Source organism: Pseudopipra pipra, chromosome 6, assembly GCF_036250125.1.
Source record: "Pseudopipra pipra isolate bDixPip1 chromosome 6, bDixPip1.hap1, whole genome shotgun sequence".
In the NCBI taxonomy this organism is placed as follows: domain Eukaryota; kingdom Metazoa; phylum Chordata; class Aves; order Passeriformes; family Pipridae; genus Pseudopipra; species Pseudopipra pipra.
This window is the reverse complement of record NC_087554.1, coordinates 56,667,641-56,685,355: the sequence shown is the minus strand read 5'-3', so window position 1 is coordinate 56,685,355 and position 17,715 is coordinate 56,667,641. Positions and strand designations below refer to the sequence as shown.

Here is a 17,715-nt window from a genome sequence, read left to right as displayed (position 1 = left end):
ACCTGCTTCCAGTCAGAAAATTGCCTTAGCTTCATGTTGGTTACTTATTTGTTTGGTGAGCACAAAAAGGGAAAAAAACCCCAATGAAACAAGATATCTCAGGGCAAACAAACTTGAGAAATTCTTGAGGAAGCTTTAAGAGTAGCATTTTCTTTTTTCCTGAGAAGAGTTTTCAGGAGAGTGTGAGGGTATACTGGTAGTTTATTTAGGAGCAATATAGAATGAACATTGTGTGTAATGTTTTCAGGCTATGTCAAAGTAATTTTGGGATTTCTGCTGGGATTTTGTCTCCCATATCACCATGATACGTTTGAAAGTGCACCTTATTTGTACATGGTGAACATGTGATACCTGGGTGGCTTTCTCAAAAATTAGTGGCCCAAGCTAAGATGAATACCATTTGCTGAGTGACTGTATGTAGTGATTCTCATTTAAAGGGTCTCTTTGGAAGTGGTTCCGTAGCCATGCAAATGATTTCTGTTTGATTTGCTGTTATTTACTGGTACAGATTATTTCATAAAATCACAGCAAAAGCAGGGATGAAGTTGTGTGAGGGGGGAATACTTCATATATGTTCAAAATAACTGGTGTTCTGTTGGGGATAATATTGTAGAAGCATAAATATTATGTCTGTGTTCCGCATTCTTTCTGTTTATACCATTGGTTACTGCAAATTAGTTACCTAATGTTCCCTAAAGAACTAAGGAAAGTGTTACAATGTATATTTACATTATACATGCTTTGACAGCTACTATTGTTGTGACCCCAGTGAGAATGAGGTTGAAAACTGATCTGCAGAAGTTTGTCTTTTGCTGTCCTGCTCAGGAGCAGTGTATGTTATACATAATCATGTCTTTAATTTGGATTTTCTTCCCAGTTGGAAAATCTTATGCTGGATAAAGATGGACACATAAAAATAACAGACTTTGGACTATGTAAAGAAGGCATCAAGGATGGAGCAACAATGAAGACTTTCTGTGGCACTCCAGAGTACCTTGCGCCGGAGGTATGTTTATGTTGGCTGTTGTGTTAAATTATCTTCTTATATGCTGTCCATGATAGCAGTAAGAACACAGAATAATTCCTCTGCCATTATGTGTTCATGCACTGACTGCTATGACACATACTGAGACTCCTTTTTTTCATCATGATCTGGAATGTATCTTTAGCATAATGATATGTGAAAATTTTTCACCAGGATAGTATCTTCCATCCACTTTAGGGAGTATTTACATTTTACTGGAACAGTGATTGTTTCTTGTATGTAATTTAATATGTAATATGTAATTTAATATGTAAAAGATATGTAATTTTAAAAAAATCTTTTAAATCATTTCAAATATTATATGCTGTATTACTTGTTTTGCAGTATGGTGTGTGTTGTCCTGTTGAAAGTTATCAACAGGGCTTTGCTTAAGAAGTGAAAGTATTGTCCAATTCTTTTACTCTTTGAGGACAGTATAAGGTGACATGTTTCAAAAAAAGGACAGACTAAGCTTTTTCTGCAGTATTTAGCATGGTATGCATTAAAAGTGCCGACTGTTTTATGACTATGAAAGCACAAGATATTTCTCAATGTTAATTTGAACATTCCAATTTCAGAGGAAATAAATCCAGGCAGGGGATCTCAGCCCCTAAATGGTATGTTTGGGGGATTTTTTTTTTTGTGCAAAAATTTTTTTTTTTTTTTTGTAAAGTGTAAAATGTAAATGTGTTCTTGCAGCTTTCCTCCTGGAAACACTCCGAGAATTGTGCAACACAGGTGGTGTTATAGCTGTGAGTTAGTTACGGGCAGATCAAAAGTGGAATTGTGTTATAGGGGATACATGTACACACGGTGTTTCACAGGCAGACGCTGGTTTCTCTGCCCACGCTCCGAGCTGTCTGGAAGCAGACTCCCTGTATTACTGGGGCACAGAGCCTGAGCTAATGTGGTGTGCCTTGCACAAGCTCTGCTTCCCTTGCAGTGGGGGCTTTGCAACCCGTGGCGTTTAGGTTTCTATCCAGCTCAGAGCACAGGCAGAAGCAAGTCTTGGGCTGCTGGCAGATTATATATTGTTGACACAGCCAGGATGTAGCCTTCCCTGAGCTGGGAGACTTGGGCATTGCAAACCTGCCTTGAGTTGAAGTATGCAGGAGTACAGATTATGGAAAACCGAAGTGGAGGAGGAATATTTCTGCTGAGAGCTGGTGTCTGCTGATCAGCACTTTTGTGCTTTCTGCTTGCATAGTGGTGGCAGTGTGCTCTTGGGGTTTTTTTGGTTTTTGGTTGTTTTTTTTTTTTAACTCCCAGGTGCTTTAAAGGGCCTCCAGTCTCTTTGTAATAATGGAGAACGTGGGCACCTGTCAAAGTAGCTTGCAGCAAGGAGGTGGAGCCAATCTCATGATAACTGCCAGCTTTTCCATGGATCACCAGAAGTCTTCAGTGAATCTAAATTGGGGTCCATGCACCACAGTTTGAGATTTACTGATGCAGAGAGTAATTAGCAGCATGATGCAGTGTTAGCTTTTATTTTAGCTTCCTTTAAAAAATCAACTGCTGAACTTCAGTTTCTCGTCAAGGGTTTTTTGAGGAGGCTGAAAATATTTATTGTTTTGGTTTTGTTTTTTCCTAACTCGGAATGTGGGGATTCCCTGTGCAGGCATTGTGTTGTTCTTTCTCTTATGGCATTTGCTATTATTTTTCTTTTCAATATTTATGATGAGTTGGCTCATCCAAAAACCCTGAAGGACAAATCCTTTTGATTAACCCAGTTCTCTCCCCTACTTGCAAACCCCATCTGTGAGTTGGAGTGTTAAATTCTGGAGGCTTTTGTCATCTGGTTGATAGCATGCAAAAAATCTGGAAATTGTGCGCGAGCGATATTCCATGTGTTTGAGGTCAGACATCCTTAAAAGCGGGGGTCTTGAGCTTCTTATCTGCATTTGTAACTCGAGTCCAGCACAGCGGCGTGTCTGTACAGTTGTTGCATCGTTGTTTTTAGGTTCATACTGGAATCTCATGCATGGATGACAGTGACTGAACCATGTCAACTTTGATGTGTCAGATGCATCAATGGCTGTGATGTTTACAGCTGTTCTGCCTTCTCTTTCAAATTCCATCTCACAGCAGTCCAGAGCTGCTCATTAGGAAATGATGATCCTTTAATTTAAGTGAAATGACCTTGCTACTTCACTGCTCCCCAGCTATCCAGTGTGTTGCAATAAATCGCGGATGAGCGCAATATCTTTTTTGTTACGGTGTATTTTTGATACACCGTTGCTCTCTTTTATGCAGTCACTAATATGAGGGTATGCTCATTGTGATAAAGAACTTTGAAGAAATAAGCACTTTATATTCTTTTTAGAATTAATGGAGGTGAAGTGTTGCAGTTAGTGATACAGTTTATAATACAGCTTATAATGCACTTACTAAAGTAACATTTGAAGTGTTTACTGCATTTCTAAAGCACCTATGGCATTTATTAAGTGCACAACAAAGGCCATTGTGGTTTTCTTTTTCTTTCAGTATCTCCTGTTGCATCTCTTGTGCGGCAGTTTAAAAAATAAAAATTGGAGGCCCTGTGACTGTTTTATTTTAGGCAAGCCAAGTGTAGGGGAGTGCGAACAGGAAGCGCTTACTGAACGGGGGTGACTCAGAGAGCGGTAACTGCATTGTCACACAATATCTCCTGCGAGCCGAAGGGCTGCCATGCCTTGGGAAGGACGGGGCCGGCTCCTGGAATCCTGTCCGGCCGGCAGCTGTGTCGGCCGTATACATATACGGGGCAGCTGCACAGCCAGCTGTCGTTTGGTGTGAATCATACGGCCGGGGATGCTGTAAATAGACCGACGTGGGGTAATCTAATACCTGGCAGCCTTTTGATTTTTACTGCAGGCCCTCTCCCTCGTTCAGATAATTAAGGGGAATAATTAGTGAATGCAGAGAGCCAAAGTGCAAACAGTTGTTACGTGAAGTGTCCCGATGCTTCTTTTTTATTTGCAAAACCTTTATCAAGATCCGTAAGAGGTTCAGATCTTGCTTTTATTAAACTTGCGTCAACTTTGTTTGGCTCTTTCACCTTTTTACTTTTGAGCGTAAAGTGTTCTGAATCGCAGGAATGTAAAGCTCACACGGACACCACACAGCGAGAAAACACGATGGTGGTGCAGTTGTGGTTTGTGCTCTTAGCCAAGAGTAAGCAGCTCAGTGCAGACCCGTGAAAGGAGTAAAGATGAAGACTAAAACCTGAGGACAGGGTCTGGAACATGAGACTCTTGGTGTCAGCTACAGACAACTGCATAGGAGACACCAAGTCTAGAGAAGTCCTTGTAACATCCACTGCACAAGGCACAAAACTCTCCCTGCTCCCTTCAAAAACCCACTGTGCAGAAGATCAAAAATGCACTATGGCCCAGCTTCTCACCAGCAAGCAGGAGAGGTGGAGGGCACTGCTGGGGTCTTAAGTCCCTGCACCAGCCACAGCTTTGTTAAGTAGAATTTGCCCGGGGGAGAGAAGAATGAACTGTGCTGGGCTCATTTTGCTGTAAGACCTGGCAAAAGTCCACCCCACTGACAGTTCCTGGGTTTGCAGCCCTCTTAGCAGAGGCAGGAGTGCCTTTAGAGCAGGGCAAAGGGGTGGAGGGGAAACATTTCCAGACAATTTGGCTGCCGTTTTACAGCCTTGCAGCCGGTCAAATGTTAGGAGTGGTGTTCTGGCTCTTAGTGTTTAATGTAGATTAGTCATTGAGTATTTGTGGGTGGTCTTTTAGCATGTGCAGAGCAACCCTTGGGGTGGGCAGGCTGATATGAAGGTGATGGATATGTTTGGCTTGTCGCTTGTGAAGGAACAGGTTGACGGTCTCTTCTCCTCATATGGCTCCTCGGTGGTTTGGGTTTTTTCTAAAAATTTGGATTCCATTTGGAACAGTTTGTGATGAATAAGTGAGAGTTTAACAGCTGGCTCTGTAATGTGAGAAGAGTTCTCAGCCTTTGGACTTTCAAAGGTTGTGCTTATCATGACCATAATGTGAGGGAGGGTGGGAGGAAGAAGGGAAGGAGACTGCTGTAACGTACCTGCTGCCTCCTTTCCCCCATTCTGCTCACCTGGGATGGTGAGCATGGGTGGCAGTTCTTTTCACATGGATGCTCTGCGAGTACTTTTCGGGTAGATTCAGCTGTGTCATGTGAGACGGACTTGCTGAGTTAAATTTTGCTTCTCAAATTCTGTGTTCGTGCCTGGTTTGGGAGTTTCTTCTGAAGCCTTTTCCTTACCTTCTGCAGGTTCTGGAAGATAATGACTACGGTCGTGCAGTGGACTGGTGGGGCTTAGGAGTCGTGATGTATGAAATGATGTGTGGCCGGCTCCCTTTCTACAATCAGGACCACGAAAAGCTCTTTGAGCTCATCCTTATGGAGGAGATCAGATTTCCACGCACATTGTCACCTGAAGCAAAATCTCTCTTGTCAGGTTTGCTGAAGAAAGATCCTAAGCAAAGGTGAGACTGTTGCTTAATGGTTGCACTTTTAAGTACTTGTGCCCTCAGAAATGCCAAAAAAACCACAGAAAAATTCTGCTACAGGCTTCACAAGGAAGTTAATAATTGTGCTATGTGAATGAAAGGGAACTGTCTTAGAGACAGGTGACTTAGGAGTAACTATTTCTACACTCCCATATGAAATAACCTTATTGTCATAACTGCAAGATAATTGAAAATTGTACTGCACAAAGGGCTATTGCCTGCATGGACGCATGCCAGATATTGTTCTTTATTTAAAAGTTGAGGAAGGTATTTCTGACAAAATTGTAGTTTTATTTCTAATCTGTTTAAAGCGATCATCCAACAAGATGCAGAAAGTGGATCTACTCATTTATTTTTAACTTTTGACATGAGCTGACACCACAAATAGTGACATGAAGGAGCTTTGGTGCTGAACTTCAGAGTAGGTTGGCTGCCATTAAGCAAAACTATAGCTTGGGGAAAAAGGAAGTTAACCCTGCTTTTGGTCATAAAAAATCCAGTGGCTGCTGTGGGTTATAGGCTGCTCTACACTAAATACTTTCACCTTCTGTCCCAGCTGAGACTGCTGTCCCTTTTCTGAATTTTTTCTTTAAATATGTGCCAGTGATATAGTATCCTGCTTTGGACAGTAGGTGGTGGTGTTTGTACCATGTTTGTGGTGGAGTTTAAACCATGCTCAATTGACTTTTCTTATTTTGTCCTTTTGTTTTTGTTTTTTTTTAATTGCTGTATTATTTAAAAAATAACCCTTGATTTTAAAACAGAAAAAAAACAAAACGAAAACAAAAAACCCTAAGCCACTAATGGCTGACAAACAATATAGAACTAGATCCAAAAAGGATGTTGACCTTCTCACAAAGATAAACATCAGTTTAAAAACCTGCCATCTTGTCAACCCAGACGTTTTAAGAACAAATAATATTGTGACTCTGCCCCTGATCTTCTGTCCTGAACCTTCCACTGTAAATGGGCCCCAAATAGGAAACCTTTCATGTGAGGTGCAAGCAGAGTATTCCCCTTTGCTTTCTGGTGTTTGTTTAGTCTCTGTGCACGTGTGTGCACACAGCAGGAAAGAGGGTTTTGCCGGTACATGGATACTTGTAGGAACGATTTCTGTCATCACTGTAGGCTATTTCTATCGCTGTTTTTGATGGAAAATCCTGTTGGGAGATCTTGTAATGCAAATCCACAATTTATACTGCTGGAGGATTCAGCTTGGCGGTGACGTGGGGAACGGGGCACAGTTGCAGCCAGGAACGTGGCCAGCCTTGTACAAGGTGGCAACAGCTGCACCCCCCTCCTGAACCCGGCGCCTGCAAGGGGACCTCCAGGAGAAGGTTGTGTAATTGATGAGCAGCCCCCCAGGCACTGTGCTCTTCGAGCCTGGCTGCAGCCCCTGCCAACAGGATTCCTGTCCAGTAAAGTGCTGGGTTAAATGCAATTGTGACCCTTTTGTAGCTTATTCAGGTGGGGCCTTTCAATCACTGGAAAACACAAGCAGCATCTGCTGCAATTTGTTCTTAAAGGAGCATCTCTGATGAACCAAAATGCAATTTGTTGACAAACAAAGAACGCCTACTCGTTTCTAATTACAAGATTTTCCCAATGCCAATAATTACTCCACAATATGCTCACTTTATACAAATAGCCACTTCTTCACATGTATCTTCTGCAGGCTTGGAAGCGGCGCTGCTCTGATCTGTTGGACAGATGATTTTCATGCTGCTGATAGAAATAACTATTGACTAGACAAGCCTGCACACATGCCTTATTGTAATTATGCCTAATTACACTGGTGCTTCCCAAGCTTTTTGGATCATGGACTGTTCTTAAATACTGGTCTCTAACCAATCACCGTTCACACAACGTTTTAACTGAGGTTGTGATTTGGCAAATCCCTTGCGCTTTGTGGCGTTTCAGGCAGCACAGAGAACTAATCTGGAAGCATGAGGGGTAGAAGTCCTGCCCTTGTAGTGTTACACTCTCTTTTCTGGGTGGTCTGTATGCTGAGGTGGGAGCCTGACATACTTGGTAGTTGAGCTCATGGAACCATATTGACAAAAACCAGCCAGAGAGCTACAAAACTGCAGTCACTGAAAAGTTAAATAATGTGCAATAGTCTGGTTGACATTGGCCCTTTGATGGTGCTTTGAGGAGCCACTGTGTAATTCAGCAGAAGTCCCCTCTTCCATAAAGCCCTGGGGTGGACAGAAGTCAGTATCATTGTAATGTTGTCTGTGGCAGAAAGCATCAGAACTGGCAGCATTTAGTAACTGCTGGTGAACTTCAGAGTGGGATGGAGGAGATGGCCAAATTCATGAGAAAAATGAAAATGGGAGATGTTGTCACTTCCTGTAAAATCATTATCAGAAAAACCCCCAACATCAGTAAAGGTTAATATAATGAAGCTCAGTGATGAGGGTAGTTTAAATATCAAGGATCTCAAGAATTGTGATCTGTGTCAGTGAGTTAAATCTTAAAAAGGACCTGTTGTACCTGAGCCGGATTTACAGAAGCAGGGTTAGCACTCTGTGTTCAGTCATACCCATTCAGTCTCAAACTGACGGGCATGTGGGGAAAATGTGAAGAACAGTAATTTGCATTCTGCTTTTAATCATGGCTGTTTTCTAAATTTGGTCATATGAAATCCATTTTCTAAGAGAAAAGGAATTTTGAAGTTTCTTTTGGGATTGATAGAAGTTTATTAATCTTGTAATGTGAGCCCTAATTTTCCCAAGAAGGAACAAAACTATTCTGTAAATATTTCCTGTTAATGTGACCTGAAATTCTCCTTTGCTGCTTTGTGACATAGATCAAATGAAAGGAGGCAATCAGAGCATTTTTTCACACATAAAACAACAAAGTTTTTCACTTTCATTATTACTCCTCTGGCTGTGGAGACTGCAGCCTGTGGAAGTGGGCATGGATCAGAGTGCTCCATGTAAATGGGCTGAGTTCAGATGGGTGGGTGGGTTTGTAATCAGCAGTGTCTCAAAAGCTCTGAATTTTGGCAGGTTTATAACTTGAGAGAAGTTCAGGGTGGTTTAATCTGAATTTTGATGTGTTTTCACTACACGCCTTGGTGCTCCCTGTCATAGGTCAGGGTTGTTCAGCCTCTCTCAGATGGGGTTTGTTCACCTGCTTCTGTCTCCTGTGGTGCTGTTGGCCCTTGCCACTCAGGAAGAACAAGAGGGAGAAGATGTAGCATTTTACAAACACCTGTTCAAAGATTTAATGACTTCACAACCAGAATTGTGGTTGTGCTTTTGGAGAACTGAAGGTCACTGGGACCTGCTAATCAGTTTTTGCAGCCACACAGAGATCTAGTACTTCGCTTTTTCCTAGCAGTGGTGATTCTTTCCACATCCAGAGTGCAATTTTGGCCACAGATGCTCAGGAGTATGAGAGTCAATCAAACCTTTACCTGTACAAAAACTAAACTCCTTGTTCTTTTTTTTCCTTGTGAAAGGAGTTAAGCTGTGTGTCTGTGTCCTCTGTTTGTGGTGTTCTGCTATGGGAAAGTTAGATGGATCTTGAGCAAACTTGCTCTCAGGCACAGGTAGGTCTGCAGCCCACACAGCAGCTGCTGGAGTTGGAAGAGTTAGAGGTGACACTAACGGGGACTGCAGGGGCCTGGAGGTGGTCCCAGCTAAGCTGGTGGCTGGCAGGAGGAGATAACCTTGAATAGCTGGTCCTCTTGGACAGCAGACTTTGGTGCCCTGTGGACATGCAAAGTTTTGAAACCACACGTGACAAATGTTTGTGTTTACTCTGAAATGTGCCTGGAGTACAAAAGTGCCTCCAGTCAGCTCCAGTGTCCTGCATATCAGTTCAACTGCAAAGTGTTCATCAAGTCTTCATGTTTCACCAGGTGCTTTGAGACAGACTGAGACTTGGCTGTTGGGTATGATAATTTTAGCCTAACTTGGTTCTGTCCAGAGCGATTTGGACAAAGTGAAACAGTTCACCCACAGAGATCTAAATTGAAGCTGAGAAAAACATAAAAGGCAGATTTAAAGAGATTTTTCTCCCAGCTTTCTAGAAACCAGTACTTTAGAGACTTCTCAAGATTCAGCATCTTCAAGCATGACTCCTTTTGATTATTAATATTGGGGAGTGGGGACTTTTTCAGTGCTTCTGGATCTACTGTGTTTGTGTCACATGCATATAGTTAATGAAGAAGTAGGGAAGTAAGGCTCAGCACAGAGCTGGAAGTTAGCTGCATTAGGCTTTCCAAAAGTCTTAATCTCTGAGCAGGAAAGCCCCAATAGACTCTGTGTACAGGGCTTTAGGAAGAATGTGGCCTTTTCTTTCCAAATCTGGAGTCATCAAATCATGCTGTTCCCAAAGCCGTCCAGAGCTTCTCTGTGCTGATAGTGCCAGTCACAGGAAAGTGATGTAGATGCAGTTCCCAAATCCTTCCCTGTGGCTATTAGAGGCCTCTGAAGGTAAGGGACATGGTAAAATATTAGTTTCCATCTTGACTGTATCAGAAAAGGAGAAATATGTGTCTATGTGCTTGGAGCTGGCGAACACCAATAGCTTTTCCTGAGCTGCTTTTCTTGAGCCTGGTGGGTATGTTTGTGCTGTTGTAAAACCAGGTTCGGGGACAGGGGTGACTCAGACAAATCATGTGAAGACAGGGTGACTGCAGAAGTGATGCCTAAAACTGCGTCCGTCTTCTCAGATGAGAGGTAGTGCACGTGCAGGTCTGTGAACAGCAGAAATCTGTCGCCTCCAAGTATGACAGTCTCTTCAGATGGGGATTCGCCCACAGTCAGAATCTGTATTGTGGCTCCTAATACAGCAAAGCACGAGCTCATGGATGGGATTATTTGGCAGGGCAGAGTGGAGGTGGCTGCTCCCACTTTTCTGCGCTGCAGCCTGGCTGTCCTTACTGTAGAAACTGTAGAAACCTCTTAACTATAAAACTAGAAGCTTGTGGGTTTCTTCTTAAAAGAGCTGGGAATGGATGAGGCTGCTGAGCACTGTTTACTTCTACGTGGACAAATATTTTTATTTTTTTTTTTTATGTGGACAATATTTTTCATGTGATCCAGTAATTGCAGTCTTCTGGATGGTGTTAACACTGTCACTGTTGACTGTCTGTTTATACATTATATTTATATGCATATATTAAAAACATACAGCACATAAATTTTAAAAATTGTTTCTACATGATATATCTGTGGAATGATGGCTGATTGCCCTTGATTCGTGGAGCACAGACATTTGTCATTAAATGGTTAATGGAACTTGAAAGCAATACACAGTTTCATAAAAAGCTAAAATGTGAAAATTGTTTCAGTTTAATATTGATGTTGCACTTTATTAATAATTTTAATTTTTTTGATTTAACTAAAATAGAGGGGGAAAAAAGCCTCTCAAATGTAGATAGAAGTTGAATGAATAACCAGAGTTGTTTGGCAGGTGTTTCTTAAGGAGACCAATTTAGACAGAAGTTTAGATTTTGAGGTGTTTGTTTGTTCTTAAATTGCTTTTTGGTCTCTACACTTTCTGTTATATTTCTTTGTATACTGTAAATTTCCATAGCTTTTGCTTTTCCAGTCCTATTTATACTGGTTTTGGTTCTGTCTGAAGACTTAAATGCACAGAATTTAACTTTATTGTACAGGAATCTCCTCAAAGCTCTTATTTCTGCTATATTTTTCTTTATTTATTGCATGTCCCTATGAAAGACAAACCTGCTGCTCTTTCCATTCTCAGTGGTGCTTAAGCATGATTTTTGTGTTAGTTGCCCATTTAATTTTGTTCTCCTTGAGAGTCCTTTCATAATAATTCTGGAAAACAGAAGTGTATTTTGGAATAAGTCCATGTCCAAAACAGGAGGTTTCTATCGTTTCCCCATTCGCTTTGATTGGATTTGTTTAATAGTATAGATTTTTGAAAGGTAAGTAAAGCATCTGGAGTTTTTTTTGGCATTTCCTGGAGTATGTGTTTGCCCTTCATGGAACAAAGGCTCTTATTAGATAATATATTCTGCAAAGCACTTGTACATGGCTGCAGCCAGCCAGCCTTCCTGCCTGCTTCTGCAAAACACCATTCAGGTGCTTCTTAGCTCATAGTCACTCCTGAACCTCGTGCCGTCTGTTGGCATCTGTGGATAAGGAGGATTGACTCCACCCTCTCCATCAGCCATTATCATCTGTGCTGGGGAAGTAACAAGGAGTCTGGTAGAGACTTGGCAAAGCCACTGGACCTGGGGGGAACCAGCCGAGAGATGATTACTCACAGAGTTTGTTTCTGTTCCCAGGCTGCCCCGGAGCTGGGCTCTGTTCCAGGCTCTTCCACAGCTGTAGAACATGCTGCCAGGCAGTTGGGAGAGCCATCGTCCGGCTTGGTTTGGCCTCTGGGGCTCTAGGGTGAACTTAGGTTGGTCTTAGAGCTTACCTTGGGAAGGAGAGAGTCACCCAGCACTTTGCTACTGGAAGACTGGGGAACTGTTCCACTGCATGTTTCCTGAAGGAATGTGTAGGAGCAAACTCCTTAGGTTGCTGTGCCACCGAATGGAAGAGGGCCTGGAAGCAAGCACGGACTTTGGACTGCCAGGCCACCTGTGCTGCTTTGGTGTCTCTGGTACAACCAATGTGCCTTCTTTGAAGATGGTGCTTGGGCATGGCTGAGGGGGTTGCATGCACCAGGATTCCTTCCCAGTCAGCACTGTGAACAGTGTCACTGTATTTGACTTTTCCACGCTGAACTGTCATCCGGTGCTGTCCCAATAACATTGTGCCTTCACACTGCATCCCAGAGCTTGCAGTCTCAAGCTGTAAAAATACCACTTCAGTGGGCTTTAACACAGCCTTCATGTTATCTCTGATATTTTGAGATATTTTGAACCAAACCTCTCCCCTTTATCCTCAGATAATCGTGTATTAGGGCTGAGGGGTTACTGCATGTGGCCTGGAGGACATGAAGGGCCAAATGCTGTGCAGCATGGATGAGGCCTCACTGGGAATCTTGGCTTTGGGCTCAGAGAACAGACCTTATCCCTGGTTTCTGTAGCAGTATAGCTCTAGCCTTGGCCATGTAGAGTCATTATTTTAAGCTCTTAAAACAGTGGTAATATCTCAGTTTGCCCATGGCACCGGGCACCAGAGAACAGGCAGATCCTGGAGGTGAGCCTGGGTGAACATGGTGACACCTCCTGTACTTGAAATCCTGAGCGTTACCTTAACCTTGTTACCTGAAGGAGTCTCCTGCTGATTACCCAGTATCTGTTTTGCTTTCTTGGTGCCTGTCTTTGCTTGCAGATATGTGGTTCAGTCTTTTAGAGAACATTTTAACCTCCACAGCAAAATTTAAGCATCAAGACTGCAACTACACTGATTGCATCTATAAGCTGTGTGGACAGTTTTATTTTGGAATAAAAGTGCTTTATCTTGATATACCTCAAGTCAATAAAACACCCTTTGTGCTTTCCTGAAGCCAAGGAGGAGGAAAGATTTGCATACGACGTGATATTATCACTGCAGTTGTCAACTGTTTTCTTTAATGGAAATTTAAATCAGGTTGCATAAATCAGGTTGCCTTAAAAAGCCTTGTCTCTCTTTCACTTCAAAATCAAATTCGGTTTTACTGCTGGCATTGCTCTGCTCTAGAAAACTGTAGGGGGTAGTCTCTTGTTAGTACAGAGAAAAGGGTGTGTGGCTCAAACCTTTTACTTGTAGGATCTGCTGTGGTCCCCAGGACAGCATCTTTCCTGAAGAGCAGGTCTTTTGAATTGTGATCATTATTTTTTTTTCTTTGTCTGAGAGAGACCTTTATTCTAACTCTGTTTGTTAGCATGTTTTTAAATCTTTTAAGTGGAACTGTGTTGAAGCCTAAAATAGTCTGTGCACAAAAAACCAAATATGTAGCAAATGGTGGAACTGCTCCCAAATGCATTATATAAACTCAGAATTTCTTCACTACCCTATAATAAAAATTGTATGAGAAAAATAACTGTACTCAAACATTTAATTACTTATTTTGCCTCCTACAGGTTAGGTGGTGGTCCCGATGATGCCAAGGAGATTATGCAGCACAAATTCTTTGCTGGCATTGTTTGGCAAGATGTATACGAGAAAAAGGTATTTATACAACTGTTCATCCAAAGTGAACTGTAGCTGTGAATATACTGAATGTTTCAAATTTTGTTGCCCTGTGTAATGTACACAGAAACACTCCACAGAAAAGGTTTGCAGTTGTTTTTAACAGGGCTAAATTGCTTAGTGTTTCTTAAAATACTGTAACTGGATTACTTCTGAATTTTTATTTTGCAGTGATAGGAGTATGTCTCAATGAGGTAGTTGGCTGAATAAATAAGATGTAATGGAAATTGCTTCCAAATTTAGACAGTATTTTAAGCTTTTAAAATTGCTTTTCCTATGAATTCTTCTTGCCATTTCTTCCTATCAGCTGATGTATCCCTTGTGAGACCAGGATTATTGTTGGTTCCTGAGCATCTGAAGCAAAAATTCCTAGAAGCAGTAGTAGAAGATGGGCTGTTTTTTCCCATTGCATTTTTCCTGCCTTTTCAGTCTAATTTCAGCATTCAAGACAAGTGCAGACAAGTGTGGGCTTTTGCATCAATCCAAGCCTAATACTATTTTTTTGTGTGTGACAAAGGACTGATAGGAAGTGTCTGCACTTTGTGGTGTTTCTCACTGGTTTTCCATGAGACCCACTGAGCCTGTAGGCTTTCCAGTGGAGCCACTGAAGTCAAAGAACCCATCCCTTTCCATAGGAGTGTGTTTCATCATTTCTGTATCTCACTGCCCCTTCCTTCACAGATGAGTATTTCACTCCTCCAAGGTGTCCTGCTTTGTGCTCTCGTAGTGATCTGCTGTTGTCCTCTCCCATTTGATTATCATCAGCCACATTTTCATAGCACTAACATGAAATGCAGCCAACTAAAATGTGGGTCTGGTGATTCAGGGTTCCCATCTACTGGTGCCATATGATCTCATTCAATCCTAGCCTTTCCTGATTTCCCTCTTTCCTCCAGCAGCCCCTTGTGGTATCAGATCTCGTTTGATCTCTAAGTACAGTTTAGTTCTCTCTCCAGTTGGTGGGAACAGGTAAGAAGCTTTGCAGAAACTGAGTTGCTGTACCATAGTAGGGGAATTGTCCAGTTCCTGTATACAACTACAAAGAGTCCTCTATTTCCTTCCTTTCTTTCACTTCCTCACAGATCTGTGTGGTTAAAGGGAACTGAAAAATCATAAAGTAAGTTTTTGTGCCTTGAAAGTGTAGATAAGAGTTTAGACCTCAGCCTTTTCAAAGCATCCTGTGAGGAAGAGCTGCATGCAGTCATGAGTGCAGGAGAGAGTTAGGTGGTGTCTATTGGTATAATATAAAAAGTTGATCTGAATTCCTGTTCTAAACAGGAAGTTGTCCCTGTTTTCACCCAGCTGACAAGCTGAATACTTCGTGTTTTGCTATTTTTATGCAGTTTAAAGTAAAAAGCTGATATTGGGGCTCAAACTTCAAGAGTGAAGTTGTTTGTGATTTGATGGTAGTCCTGATTCCCTGAATGGAAAAGAAATCACACAAGCTGGAGGCAGTTTATTTATCCATAGGACTCAGAAAGACTTCAGAGGTTGTCCCATAGTAGGACTGATTCATATTGTTCTAGAAACCACCAGGAAATTTCAGATACTTACATATTTTAAAGAAAACTGTGCTGATTGAAACTACTCCTGACTTTGTCCTGTCCAAGGAGCCTAGATCCTGGTTTTGCTTGTGTCCCACTAGCATCTGAAGTTGGCATGCTGTGTAAGTGGAAAGATTTTAAAAACCTGTGAGTAATTGCTGCCTGCATTCTGGGTGGTCCAAAGAGGATCTTGCAGCATTTACCTGAAGTGCAGTCTCATGGATAAAAGCTGGATTTTGTCAGCTGCTGAGAGGTGTTTGTGTGCTAAGCTTGGTTACACACCATCTCCAGTAATGCTGAATATGTGCATGAATATGGGCTTGGGTAATCGAGAACACTTGCTTTGTAATTAAGCTTTTTGGAAACATAGCTTTGCTTTGAATTATAAGGAGTTTTGAATAACTGGGGTTGTCCTAAAAATTTAAAATGTTCATCAGACTCTCCTGGAGGAGTGCTATCTATCTCTGGTGCACAGAAAGGTGAGATTTCATTTGCAGTATTTTGCCCACCGACAAGTGAAACGTACACAATGAGATTTTAATCACATGCATTTTTTTCCCTGGTACTTTTTCTCTCTTAAGCCAGCATAAGCCTGCAGGATTCATGCTGGTCTGCAGCCGTGGGAGGCTACAGGTGGCACCTCTCTGCCAGTTGAACTGCAGAGCTATTGCAGTGACAGCTTTTCAGTAAAGTGACTTGTTAAAGCCAGTGTTGGAGCTTTCTGCGGCTTTCCCTCTGTTTCCAGCTTAATGTTCAGAATTTGACAGCTAGGGGAAAAAAATGTCTTGTGGGTGCATCATAATCTGTCTCAAATTGCTTCTAACAGATACTAAAATAAAAAGGAAAATGATACAGGCAGCGCTAGCCCATTCCACATGTGTTCTCACTTGGGATCGCTGCTCCGAGTCGTTGCGATGTGCATAGTTCAGGTGTCTGCTGCAGTGCCCAAGTCCTAAATCACTCCGTGCTGTGCACAGCAAGCAGAGCAACTGGGGGCACTGCAAGTGCCAAAACCACCACTAGCTTAAAAGGACAGATAGATCTTCACACACGTGTGCATGCACAGCCAGGTTTGCTCTGAGGAGTAGACAGAAACTTCTGTAAGCAGAGAGAGAATAGAGTTAAAATGGGAGAGAAAAATTCCTTATCCTCAACAGGGCTTTAACATATAATTATGTTGGTGTGATTTGATTGAGAAGTGTTATTAACATTATAATGTGAAGCATTCCATCTTCAATAGCTTCAGGGGGACTGTAAGGCTCAGGGTGACTCCTAACTTGGGATATCCTGTTTCCTTTTCCTTTTTAAATTCAGGACATAAAGACCACTTCTAAGAACCTAGTATTTTTTTGATAGGATCATTTCCCCAGCTCTTTTAAGCCATCCTTGGGCACAGAGGATTGTTAGTAATTAAAAAAAAAAAAAAAGAAAAATGTATACTGTAATTGCACTGTCCTATTTTAACAGTCTTTATGCCCCCTAGTTTTTAAAGATCGATTTTAAACAGTAAATGTTTCTTTGTATTTGAAAATACTGCCATATATAGAGATTACATTTTTTAAAGTCTTTACATTGAAAATGAAGGTGACTCATTGGATTGTTGTTTGTAAGACAGGACAACATGCTGTCAGGTGCTCTCAAAACAGATCAGAAAGATGATCCTGCTGATAAGGAGCTTGAAACTAGTGCTTTTCTCATTTACCAACTTGACAAGCAAATGATTTCTCCACATCCAAGCAGGTGGAAAAGTTGAGGGTGGGGAAGAGGTGTTTTGTACATCCAAGATTTGCTGATGTTTTCCAAGTGTAGTGATTTCTCTCGGTGGTGTTCTTATTTGTGCAAGCGCAGGAGTGCAAGTCTTGGGTCACTGCGTAATTCCAGTTGGAGCAATTTGCCATTTACCTTGATAAACCTTTCCCTGCAGTTTCAGATTGGAAGCCATATACTTCCTCAATCACGCTCCCAAATTGTTGCCTGGTGTGGCTCTGTGCTATTAAAAGATGGCCATGTGTAACCCCAGTGGTGGGCGAGCGAGAGCCCAGCGCTGAGCGCTATTCCATGTCCTCTGTGGGAGGGCTCAGAACAGTGTTTACATTCTGGCTCTGCTGCACTGTGCAGTGGGGAGGTGAGCGAGGTCTGAATCCCAGCTCTGTTGCCCTCCAAAGTTGTACGTGTTCCAACCCTGTGCATCTGTATGCATCCAGCTCTGTCATCCCGCTTCCCAGGCGCGCTCCTCCTCCAGCCCCAGTCAAGCAGCTCCTCTCCATCTGGAGCTGCTCTTGCCAGAGCTTGCCTAGGTACACATGGATGATTTCCAGCCTGTCTGCCCGAGCGAGTCTCAAGAATAAACCCCAAATAGTGCAACTCCTGGTGTAACATGAGGAGGATTTCACTGCTGACTGGACTCAGGTTTTTGTAAGCACTTCAGTTTTTCGAAGTTCAGAGTTGACATCAAACTGCTTTTCAGGACCAGGAATATAAAAGCTTAACGTTGCTGCTGCCTTGGCCTAAATTCTCCCAGGTTGGTGAGACCTCCAGCACATTTCCAGCCAGGA

The 17,715-nt window shown here is 42.2% G+C and overlaps 1 protein-coding gene across 6 annotated transcripts in view; it reads left to right on the top strand.

The window, feature by feature from the left end:
- The window catches only part of AKT1 (AKT serine/threonine kinase 1), a 75,097-nt gene that overhangs the window by 54,430 nt on the left and 2,952 nt on the right, over positions 1–17,715 (top strand). For all 6 annotated transcript variants that reach the window (XM_064659334.1, XM_064659332.1, XM_064659338.1 and 3 more), the window contains 3 exons: positions 878–1,006; positions 5,264–5,478; positions 13,508–13,595. In XM_064659334.1, the coding sequence (XP_064515404.1) occupies positions 878–1,006; positions 5,264–5,478; positions 13,508–13,595 (432 nt within the window). The remainder of the gene's footprint in view (positions 1–877; positions 1,007–5,263; positions 5,479–13,507; positions 13,596–17,715) is intronic.